This window comes from Diabrotica virgifera, chromosome 2 (assembly GCF_917563875.1).
Source record: "Diabrotica virgifera virgifera chromosome 2, PGI_DIABVI_V3a".
In the NCBI taxonomy this organism is placed as follows: Eukaryota; Metazoa; Arthropoda; class Insecta; order Coleoptera; family Chrysomelidae; genus Diabrotica; species Diabrotica virgifera.
In genome coordinates this window covers 37,351,691-37,364,147 of record NC_065444.1, presented here as the reverse complement: position 1 = coordinate 37,364,147, position 12,457 = coordinate 37,351,691, and the positions used below count along the sequence as shown (strand labels likewise).

The 12,457-nt window shown below is 32.9% G+C and overlaps 1 protein-coding gene across 1 annotated transcript in view; it reads left to right on the top strand.

Annotated features, from left to right (window-relative positions):
* The window catches only part of LOC114329636 (guanine nucleotide-binding protein subunit alpha homolog), a 76,804-nt gene extending 65,277 nt beyond the window's left edge, over nt 1-11,527 (top strand). The window contains exons 2-3 of the mRNA XM_028278812.2: nt 1,341-1,727; nt 6,786-11,527. Coding sequence (XP_028134613.1) covers nt 1,341-1,727; nt 6,786-7,025 — 627 coding nt within the window. The 3' untranslated portion in view covers nt 7,026-11,527. The remainder of the gene's footprint in view (nt 1-1,340; nt 1,728-6,785) is intronic.
* The last annotated feature ends 930 nt before the right edge of the window (nt 11,528-12,457 follow it).

Below are 12,457 nucleotides of genomic sequence, written 5' to 3'. Positions count from 1 at the left end.
TTTATCGTAGATAAAATATTGTATGAAACTGTGCGTGAAGTGCTTTTTGCGAACTTACGCGATGTATAGCACTCGCTCCGTTGTCGCTCGTGCTCTAAAAATCGCGTGAGTTCGCAAAAAACATACTTCATGAACTGTTTCATAAATAGACAAGGCGAAAACGGCGGGCTCGTTGGAAAAAATACTCCCATGAGATTTTTTTGCATAATCGCATTCGTGAGACACCCCAGAATAAGGTTCAAGAAGTCGCCCACGCGAAAAGTGGTCCAATCTTTTTTAACATTTTTTTTTATTAAGTTGGAAAAATCAATATTTTCAGCCCGGAGAAATTTTTTCAGGTTTTTCGGACCATTCCGGACAGAAAAGGTCTCTTATAATTTTTCCCTAAAGTTGATCGTGTTCGAGTTATAGCAATTTAAAATTGGAAAAACGCGAAGGTGGCCATTTTTAAGACTTAATAACTCGGTTAAAAATGATCATTATGAAAGTCAGAAAGTGACTAAATCAAATTTAAAGCCCCGCCTTCATGATCCTGAAGAAATTTGTGTCATTAACTTATTACTAAGCTGTTACATATTTTTAATTATTAATAATGAGTGGTAAGATCGTATTGACGCGGCTGTAAATGTGAGTGCGAGTGAGATGCGCCATTGGACTGCCTGAATGGCATCTCTTTCGCACTCATCATGGACGGCCGCCTAATACGTGCATGGCGCTCATTATGTTTACTTAAAAATAACAGCTTAGTAATCAAATAATGACAAAACTTTCTTCAGGATCTTGTAGGGGGGCTTTAAACTTTGATTTAGTTACTTTCTGACTTTCATAGTAATAACTTTTAACCGAGTTATTAAGCCTTAAAAATCGCCATTTTTCGTTTTTTTAAATATGCGTTTACCTCGAAAGCGAATAACTTTAGAGAAAAATTATAAGAGACATTTTTTATCCAGAAGGGTCCAAAAAACCTAAAAAAATTGTTCGGCCAAAAATATTGATTTTTGCAATTTGATTAAAAAAAATTTGGACCACTTTTCGCGTGGGCGACTTCTGGAATCTTATTCTGGAATGTCTCACGAATGTGATTATGCAAAAAAATCTGATAGGAATATTTTCTCCAAAGAACCCGCCGTTTTCGCCTTGTCTAAAATAACTATTTGTTGTACTGAATAGTTATACAATTTTTCACGACTTTTTCGAAGAATCCGAATATGTAATAAAAAATAGGGGTTCTTATTTTAAATTTCAAAATTGGTCCCCACACCAAAGATTAATTTAAACAGTTTTATTTGTATAAACGTTTTGCAATTAAATTCTAACGATCTTATGTTTTTCTGTTGCAGAGTGATTCCGTAGAATATTTCCTGAATAACCTCGAACGGATATCCCGACCGGACTACATTCCCACCAACCGAGACATCCTCCACTGCCGGAAAGCCACCAAAGGAATCACGGAGTGCGTCGTCCCCATCAACGGTATCCCCTTTTCCTTCGTCGACGTGGGCGGACAACGGTCCCAGCGACAGAAATGGTTCCAGTGTTTTAACGCCGTCACCTCCATCCTCTTCCTTGTCTCCTCTTCCGAGTTCGATCAAGTCTTGTTGGAAGATAGGAAGACCAATAGGCTAGAAGAAGCTAGAGACATTTTCGATGCGATTGTCAATAACGTTAATTTTATCGGCGTGGCTATTATGTTGTTTTTGAATAAATACGATTTATTGGAGAAGAAGGTAAGTACAATGAATTCTGTTTATTATTATTGTGAGTGTTAACGTGTGGTACATAAACAGTGTTGTTTTTTTTTGAGTAGTCCACGGGAGATGACCGTAATTTTTGTCAGACACTACAATGTTCTTGTTTTGTTTTTATTCAATTTGTTCTTCTTTAGCAATTATTCATCTTATCTATTTTCAGTACATTGTTCTTATTTTAGCATTCTCCTTTCTTACTCATCATCACTATCTACTTTGAGCTACCGTCTTTGACAGGCATGCAGATTGGCCGTATCCATCCTTGAGTATCAAGTTGTCGTTCTCTTGCATCTCTTGCTAGTCAGACTCCATTCAGTTTGCATCCGTCTATTCATACTTCTATTATCAGTTCATCCGACTTTCTTCATATTTTCATTTTCCCTCTACAAATACCACTGCCAAAGTATAGTGTTTTGTTACATCGGCTTCTCTAGTAGAAGTCACCTCATTCTACCTTTTCTTTTTGTCACGTTTAGCTATACATTAGTATTTTTTATTTCCTACTTCTGTTGGAGTTTCTCATTCTCTTTACTTTAACTCCAACATAAGTTTTCTTTTTTGTTACATTGGCTAAGGATTTTCATAGTTTTCACTGTATTTCTTCACTCAACCGTTCTCTCCAGCTCTTTCTCTTTTACCTGTCCACTTCCTGTAGATTTCTTCTTTCCATTATAGGTACTAAGGATTTTCACAGTTTTCACTGTATTCCTTCACTTAACCGTTCTCTGCAGTTCTTTCTCTTTTACCAGTCCACTTCCCGCAGATTTCTTCTTTCCATTGCTTCGTCCACTTCATCTCTGAAAGATCTTCGGGGTCTGCCTCTCTTCCTTCTTGAATACCGGGCTCCACTCTGTTATTTTGTTTATCCAACGTTTTTTGTCTGCTCTTCTGACATGTCCGTACTAGATTAATCTCTTCTGTTCTATTTGGTCTGTTTATATCCGAGTTCATTTACATTATTTTCTTAATATCTGTTATTTTTATTCTATCTATTCTTGTTACTTTGCAGCTTTTCCTTAGGAATTCCATCTCTGTTGCTCATAATTTGTTTTTGAATTTCTAATTTTTCCATCGTTCCTTTGTTTGATATTATGAAACCTAAATATTCGTACTTGTCTGTTCCTTTGATCTGTTAACCTTCGTCTATTTCCAACTGTTTTATTTCTGTATTCTCCGCCGTTAGGTATTCAGTATTCTTTTGGCCATTATTTCAGTATTCAGTATTCTTGTGGCCGTTCTTTTTTCTATTAGTTGTTCAACCGTGTAAATGTGATCTAAGCATGCTTTCTCCGCTGTGAAACCTCTCTGGTCTCTCCGATTTTCTCCTTTATATGTATTTCTAATTTTCCCTTTATAGTCTTTCAATGTTATAGTCTGCCTATAGACGATATAATGCTGATTCCTCGATAGTTTTCGCCAGGGTTGGACAAAATTATTTTTTTTTTAAACAAAAAACATGTTTTTGTTTTTTAAACAAAAAACATGTTTTTGTGTTTTAAACAAAAAACATGTTTTTTTTTTTGTTTAAAAACAGTGTTTTTTGTTTTAAAACAGTTTTTTTTCATCTAAAAAAACCACCGTTTTCAAACAAAAAAACACTGTTTTAAAACAAACAAAAAAACGTTTTAAAATAACCCTGGAAGATCACACCTATTTTTTTTTACATAAACCTCACACATGGGTGTCAGATACCCAATGATTTTTTGTGAAGAAATAAAAAAAAAGTAAATATTTTATGATTTCCAGAGACTCTCTAATCACTATTGAATACATACGAATAATTAAATCACTAATTTTATTTTCTCTCTCTTAATTGTAGTAACACAAAAGTACAAAATATTAAAAATACCTAAAAATAATTAAAAAACATTTTCTAAAAAACCGGAAACATAATTCAAAATATTTTAATTTAATTTAACAACAAAATGGTCTTTCTAACTAAAATATAACACCTTTTGATTATAGAACTCATATTCATTCTTAGCCAGGTATTTCAGTTTCACTCATTTTAGTAACTACACTCATAAGACAGTGTGGCTCTATGCTCCATGCATTATGCTTTATAGCAAGCCGAGCATGCACGCTTAGCTTTTCCATCTTTGCCTTTGCAGAAATAACACCTAGTTTTCTTTACTAAATTTGTGGGATGTTGTGTTGTTAGGTCATTAACTTGAACGCACACTTGATCGCAAACCTCACACATGGGTGCTACATACCCTAGCCTGTATTCAATAAATTCTCGTGATTGGAAATATTGCTCAAATGAGACCGCAACTACACACCCGTCCTTGGCAGACTAGAGACTGAATTTACATAAAGCAGCATTACCATTGAAATGCAGCTGCGCAAGCTACATGCAGTTAAGTGTCGCGATGGGTATCTCACACCCAAGTGTGAGCTTCCAGGGATAATTACGTACTTCACTGGATTTCTAACGGGGATTCCCATAAACCTCAACTGGCACACCTATGTGATTCCCGTGAAGACGCGACCTGCGCGCACATGCAACGAGTGTTTAACTGTATCGTTTCCTTATACCACGTGATATTATGTAAATCACATTCGCTATTCAGTTTTTCAGGATAGTTCGGAAGCTTTAAGTTCTGCTTTATTATAATAGAATTTCATATTGGTATCTTCAGTTCTATTTTAATTTCTAGTGGATAGTTGCAGTGTATACAGTGTAACGCAAAGCTGAAAGTTGTTGCAACAGCTTTGGATAAATGCCAGAGAAATACCTGCACCATAGCAGATGCAACAGACATTTGGAAGGACTTACTGGGTTATTTCCAAAGTGAAAGTGAAGCTTCACCTAACGGTTGTAGCAACGTGTTGGAACTTCATAAAGCAGAAGCACGTTTTCAAATTACTATAACAGATGCGCATTATTTAGCTTATTTATTAGACCCTCAGTACTTAGGTCAGAAACTCACTGAGGTGGAAGTTGATAGAGCATTGTTATTTATTTCGGATTTTCACCCAAATGTGATGCCCGAAGTACTGTCATTTCGTGCCTTAGCACCGCCATTTAATAAACAATATTTGTTTGCAAAAAATACAGTAGACAATTTAAGTTCTTTAACATGGTGGCTATCTCAAAAACAGTTTATTTCATCGGAGTTGTTGCAGTTGACAACTCAATTATTTTCAGCAGTTGCATCCAGTGCTGGAGTGGAGAGGCTATTTTCTTCATATGGTCTAGTTCACTCAAAATTGAGGAATAGGTTAGGAAGTGACAACTTCCTAAGTTTAGTCAGTTACTTTTTTTCAGTTTTACTTTTTACTCACTATTGCACCTACTTACTCTATAATCTATGTTTGCAAATTAGCAAACACAAATAACGAAAAAAAAAAACTATGTTTTAAAACAATGTTTTAAAACAGTGTTTTAAAACACAACTGTTGTTTTCCAGTGTTTTTAAACATGTTTTAAAACGTTGTTTTAAAAAGCTTGTTTCAAAACAGCCCAACCCTGGTTTTCGCAGTTTTTTCCATTTCCTTTCTTATTGATGTCATATATGCTTGAGTCTATTCTGTCGGTAAGTATTCTCCATTCAGTGCTCTCTCAATTTTGTGTATCATGCTGATTACCTTTCCGATCCGTTTTTTATCAATTCATTTGATACTTTGCTGGGACCTTCGGCTTTTTTATTGTTTACAGTTTTGATCATTATTTTTACCTCAGCTAGGCTTAATTAAATTTCATCACGTGTATAGATTTCTATTCCGTCTATTTCTGTTTCTTTGAATTGGGGCGGTTTTCGGTTAGCAATTTTTGATAGTATTCTTTCTCTGTTTTATTTCTCTCGAGCGACTTTAAGATAGGCGATGACTCTGAATTTCTCATTCCTCTAAGTGCTGTTCTATCTTTGTGCATGTTTTTCCCACATTTCATTTGTCACATTTCTTTGTACTTCTTTATTTTTTCCCTGTATAGTTCCAAGTCCTCATAGTTTTTTGTTTTCTTTTGTGCATTTCAGTGTGTCTTCGTTTAATTTCGTATTTTGGTGGGTGTATCTTTGGTTCTCTTCTCCAAGAGCTTCTAGGGCTGCTGTCTTCATACAGGTTTATGTGTTCGTACGTTTGTTCTAGTGGTTTAGTGTTCTAGCGGGGATTTTTGCAGTTACTCGAGCGCGTCAGATTATCACATGGGGAGAAACCTTGTATAGTATTTTTACTATAAAAGCGATATTACGTAGGTCAAAATTTTTGACGTAAGAGAACTGTCAAAACATTAGAATGTGACTTTTCATTATTGCCATGTTTATAATAAACATGGCAAACCGAAAAAGAAAATCTATCTTTAGAAAAACTCGAAATCGTCAGATTAAAATAAGGTAAGTTAAGTACATGCAAAACAGTGTATATTTCAAAAATCTGACGATTTAAGCGGGGCGTAAGGAAATGGGTGAGTCACAAAGTTTCACAAGAAAAAAGCGAAATATTTCGCGAAATGAACGACATATCGAAAAACTAAAGAATACGTGCTCAATATTTTTCAAAAATCTATCGAATGATACCAAACATGACCCCCCACGGAGAAGGGTTGGGGCAAAACTAAAATTTTAAATACGCTATATTTCGCGAAATAAACATCAGATCAAAAAACTGAAAAATACACGTATTCAATATTTTTGAAAAATCTATCGAATGGCACCAAACACGACCCCCCAAGGAGGTGGCGTGGGGGTTACTTTAAAATCTTAAATAGTAGCCCCCATTTTTTATCGCAGATTTGGATTCCCTACGTAAAAATAAGTAACTTTTATTCGAGACATTTTTTCGAATTATGGATATATGGCGCTATAATCGGAAAAACGATTGTTGGAAATGAAAAATTAAATTAATAAATGGAAAGTCCCCACTAAAATGAAAAATTTAACTTTTTTTGGTTTTAGGACCTCTTCACAACCCAATAGATCCCCATAACGCTCGAGTGACTGCACATTTAGCATACTTTCCTCCCCTACTATAGTGATTCATACCTAAACTTTGTATGTTTATGTATGTATTTATAATTATGTATGTTAATTTTAGGTAGCCAATCCAGAAACGGACATCCGCTGGTACTTTCCCCAATTCAAGGGAAACTCACACTCAATGCAGGACGTTCAGGATTTCATCCTTACCATGTTCACCGGCATCAAAAAGGACCCGAAGAAACTCCTCTATCACCACTTCACTACCGCAGTAGACACGGAGAACATCAAAGTCGTCTTTAATTCAGTCAAAGACGCTATCTTACATAGGAATTTGGAGATTTTGATGCTACAGTGAGATTTAGATAAACGAGAAACGTATTTATGTTCACCAGGCTGTGTTTAACACAACATAAAGTTGATTAAGACTGACTCGATTTTATGAAAGTGCAGGGAGTCTGTTATATCTCTATCAAAAGAATTGTTATATTAAATTGTTGAATCTGTTGCCTGTGTGGGTCCATTTCAAGTATTGGAAAATGAAATAAACGAATAGTCTTACTCACAATCACTTATATTTTAGCACAGGTGACCGATTTCGCTTTCTATAATATAAAAAACATCATCAGGTCTCCGGAACAGTCAAATTAAATGCTAAAATTACAATAACCAGAATTAGTAAGCTGTCTGGTACAGATCGAAAACAAAATTGATCAAGCCAATATTCTATATATAAATGTATCTGTACAGTAATAATGGTGTACAATATTTAGAAACTATTGCTTTCATGCCGATACAAGGAAGATGAAGAATATTCCTTGTATCAGCATGTAAGTAATAATTCATAAACATTGTGCACCATTATTACTGTACACATACATTTATATATAGAATATTGGCTTGATCAGTTTTCGATTTGAATCAGACATCATACTAATTCTGGATATTGTAATTTTAGCATTTAATATTGCTGTATCGGAGACCTGATGATGCTTTGTATATTATAGAAAGTGAAACCGGTCGTCTATGGTAAAATAAAAGTGATTGTGAGTAAGTTTATTCATTTATTTCATTTTGCAATAATTGTTATGTATTATCATACAGGCTATAACTTTCCAATAATCTGATACAAGAAAAAGTCTGTTAAGTTTTCTGATATGTATTGTGGAAACTAATACATTAACCCACAGAAAGAAAATTTTTTAATCAGCAACATACCTATTCTGTTGGTTTTGAAGTTCACTGGCTCAGATTTTTAAGTGCTTTTTATGCTAGTCCAGGGCGCATCTGTTTTGAGATGGACGTTGAGAGGTGATTCATATTTTTTGCAGAAATTGCTTGGAATTAACTCATAATTGAGTTATCCTCCCACTCAGAAAGGTCTGGAACATTGTTTAAATAATCAAAATGTCAAAAAATGAAGGAAAATTCGAATTTTTTCTTCTTTTTTTGATTATAACTTTCAAAGTATTCACTTCCGAGAAAAGTTACACTAACATAAAAGTTGCATAATTAAATTTCCTACAATATAGGTTTTGTTACAATTTTAAAAATTGTCACCCTTGTTGCAAAATAGCAATAATTTCGAAAAAACCATAAAAAAACAAGTAGTAGCATTTTACATTTTTCACCCATTTATGCTACACTTAGTACCTTCATATTTTACACAAAAAAACTTTATGATATAGTCAAACAATACTGTAAATTTGATTAAGATCGGTTCAAAATATTTTGCAATCCAGCTTTCGCAAAAAAAATTATTTTTTTCAAAATGTTGCAGGACTGAAAATAAAGCAGATAGCAAGTTGACATTTTTTTTACATATAGTAGCATACTGTACCTTTCATTTGCAATTTGCAAAATTAAAGTCGATTAACTACCACGGCGCCAGGAGTTTTTTTAAATAAACAATAATTTTTTGTGCTACGCGCAGGACAGCGGTGTTCGATTCACACAAGTGGATTTCCATCAAAATTTCTTCCAATCTTTATCTAATATATTATTTTCTTACTCTATATTTTGTTGTATTTTAATATTTTATTTCTACAAAAATCAAACTAATTTGATTATTGCTTGTGAAATATTGTTTAAACAATTGCATATGTCTAAAAATAATAAACTTTTATTCTAAAGCTAAAATATATGAACAAAGAAAGTTTTTGCTAAAAAAAGTTTTATTTCAAAGGTCCGAGTATGTGTTTTATTTTGCAATAAACAAATTTATTTATTTATATCGAAATGTACTAAAAATTTTAATTTATCAATCATTATCAAAGGTCATTGGAATGCCCAATCAGAGCAAACTATCCGCTGTCCTGCGCGTAGCACCAAAAATTAATGTTTATTTAAAAAAATTCCTGACGCCGCCGTGGTGGTTAACCGATTTTAATTTTGCAAATCGCAAATGAAAGGTAGAGTATTCTTCTATATGTAAAAAGAAATTCAACTTGCTGTCTGGTTCATTTTCAGTCCTGCAACGTTTTGAAAAAATGAATTTTTTGCGAAAGCTGGATTGCAAAATCTATTGAACTGATCTTAATGAAATTCACAGTATTATTTTATTAAATGATAAAGTTTTTCTGGGTAAAACATGAAGGTTCTAAGTGTAGCATAAATGGTTGAAAACCGTAAAATGCGAATACTTGTTTTTTCGCAATTATTGGCATTTTACAACAAGGGTGACAATGTTTAAAATATTTAACTAATCCTATATTGTAGAAAATTTAATTACGTAACTTTTATGTCAGTGCAACTTTTCTCGGAAATGAATACTTTTAAAGTTATAATCAAAAAACGAAGAAAAAAATCGAATTTTTCCTTCATTTTTTGACATTTTGATCATTTAAACAATGTTCCGGACCTTTTTGAATGGGAGGATAACTCAAATATTATTATATGAGTTATTTTCAAGCAATTTTTGCAAAAAAATATGAGTCCAAACGTTTCTCAACGTCCAAATGTACTAATATTTTTACAGATGCGGGCTCAAGTTTACCTTGTCTTTTCCTTACATAAAGGGGTTTAAAAACTCAAATTTTTTCTAATGTTTCCAGAACCATATTTTAATACAGAATTATTTTATTTTAATATCACAATATGGTCTCGATTATCCAATTATTCTTATGATGTTCAAGTTGAGAGAAATGCTACAGGTAGGTTGGATAATACTCATAGAATATATTTGTATCTTTAATAGAAAATATTTTCTATATCCTTAATTATTGCTGCTTTAAATGTATATCCAAATAAAAAAGGCGTGTTATCCAAAATATCCAAACCTTGTTATTGGGGAATATGACAAAGCTCAAAATATTTAAAGCTATACTATACTACATTTACAATCAAGGTGCAGTAGAAATAAACAAACTAAGACTCGTTAAATGCAACTAGGAGCACTCCCAAATCATAATTTACAATGTATAAACTTTGGAAATCATGATTTGGGATTTACCATGTAATACATTGTAAATTATGTTTTGGGAGTGCTCCTTGTATGCTTTTTCTCATGAGGATCTTTCAGTGCGTCACAGTTTTTCGATTTCTTTTTAACGCATTAAATTGTATGTGACAGAAAAAATAAAAAACGCACGTCGGTGACATTTATAACATTTATTCTAGTTGTCAATAGATGATGCTATAATCGAAAAAAAAATTATTTACTAATTATATAATATATCTACGAATATAATCTGTACAATTTATGACTATACAAATCAAAGAAAATACCATTTTATAAATGCAATAAACTCAATTGATTTGTTTTTATTCCAAATTGAAAATAAAATGTGACAACTGTCAGATTTAACTAAAATGTCATGTTAGAATAAATGTCATAAATGTGTATTATCACGGACTTACCTTTTTTTTTTCTATCATTTGTGACGCACTGAAAAATGCTCATGAAAAGAAGCTTAACATTCAACTTGTCTTGATTTGTTTATTTCTAGTGCATCTTTATTGTGATTTTAGTATAGTGTTTATATGATTAATTTTATCTTTTAAAGTGATAAGTGTTTTAATTTGAACCCTCAATAACAAAAAATTTTTACTAACTTATCAGAGTCTTATTACATTTTGGAAGTAATCAAGTATAATAATTTATAATGTTCTTTTGAAATAGGCTTAAACTTCTGAAGCAAAATAATGATTCTTGCAGTGTAATTATTGAAATATACACAGACTCCCTTTGACACTGTTCTATGATAATAAGAAACCTGTTGAATTTTAGAAACATTCATTAACGAAATTATAACAGCTGTTTATTATTTACCTCTTTTATAAACCATTATTTGTAAAACCTACTTTACAAAATTTCATTTTGAATTCAATTTAAAACTTAAACATTGATGGATTCGACGGTTACTTGATGGACATTCATTTTATCCAGGAATAAAACACTGAAAACTTTTGTATTCACTACTTCCACAAAATTTATTATAAGTTAATGTCACTATTGCAGTGTCGGTAGAGTGCCTTTCTTAAGTGATGTATTTTACTAATGATGTGCGCTTTTGGTCTTTCAGAATTTTCTCAGCCTTTTATGTTCTGCTACACGTTTGTCAAACGTTCTGCCAGTCTGACCGATGTAAGTTTTTGGACAGTCACCACATATCAGTTTGTATACACCACCCTGTAATTGCGTATGTAATAATAATAGCCAAAAGAAACATTGATTACAGAGTGGTGTATACAAACTGACAAGTGGTGACTGTCCAAAACTTACATCGGCCAAACTGGCAGAACCTTTGACAAACAGATAGCAGAACACAAAAGGGCATTCAATAATAAAAAAAAAACAGATTCTACTCTTCACCTTCTAGATCATAATCATTCTTTTAAGGAACAGTTTTAAACTCTTCATATTAATAAATTAAAAAATACAGATATAATTCTGAATTAGCCTAGTCGCAACATAGGGGGTCCCGTGGACACTTTTAGTTCGCCGCGATTTGATGGTGGTATTATTGGTTTTTTGGGTCGCTGAATCCAATGGAAGTGGTCTGGAAGCCCAAATGTGGTGCGTTTAATTGTTATTAACAAATTATGGTAAAATTAGGTGTTTTTCAGGAATTATTAGAAGCCCTGTAAATAAATTGATAGTGTTAAGTCTTCTCTGCTGTATTTTTGGTCGCTGAATCGAATGAGACTAGTCGCGATTACACAAAAAATGTTCTTATTTCGTTAATAAGAAAATAATAGTTTATTCGCCGAAAAGCTCGAAATGCGCTATCTACAGCAATTTTGTAGTCTTTTTCATAGTATTTTTATACGCTAAATCGATTGCCGCTAGTCGTGATAGCTTAAACCACGTTCCGACTTTGTTATTAATAAATTATTGACAGGTGAACAGGGAAAGTGTACTTTTGAAGTGTGTAAAACAAATAAATCCTAGCTGAGCGCTTTCGGCTTATAAAGCCATCTTCGGAGCTATGGTCAAAAGGTTCAAAATACCACTATGAAGAGAGATGGATCCCATGTACTATATACAAAAAATACTTCTATTACTTGTGCAGTTTTTTTAATGATGGAAAAAATATAGAAAAAAACCTTGTCTGTCTGTTGAAAAAAGGTGGCCAATTCTTGCTGTTCTTAGTCGGAAAAGTTGAAAAAACATATATATTACAAGCACAAAGGACTTTCACGAAAAACTACATTACATATAACAAAAATTTGATCATGGTAAGGTCGAGAGACCTTACCATCTGATGTGTGCTGTGTCAGTATGAAGAATACTGACACAGAATAAGAAGAATTCTAGTTCTGAGAAGAAATGACTAAGAATAATTCTTC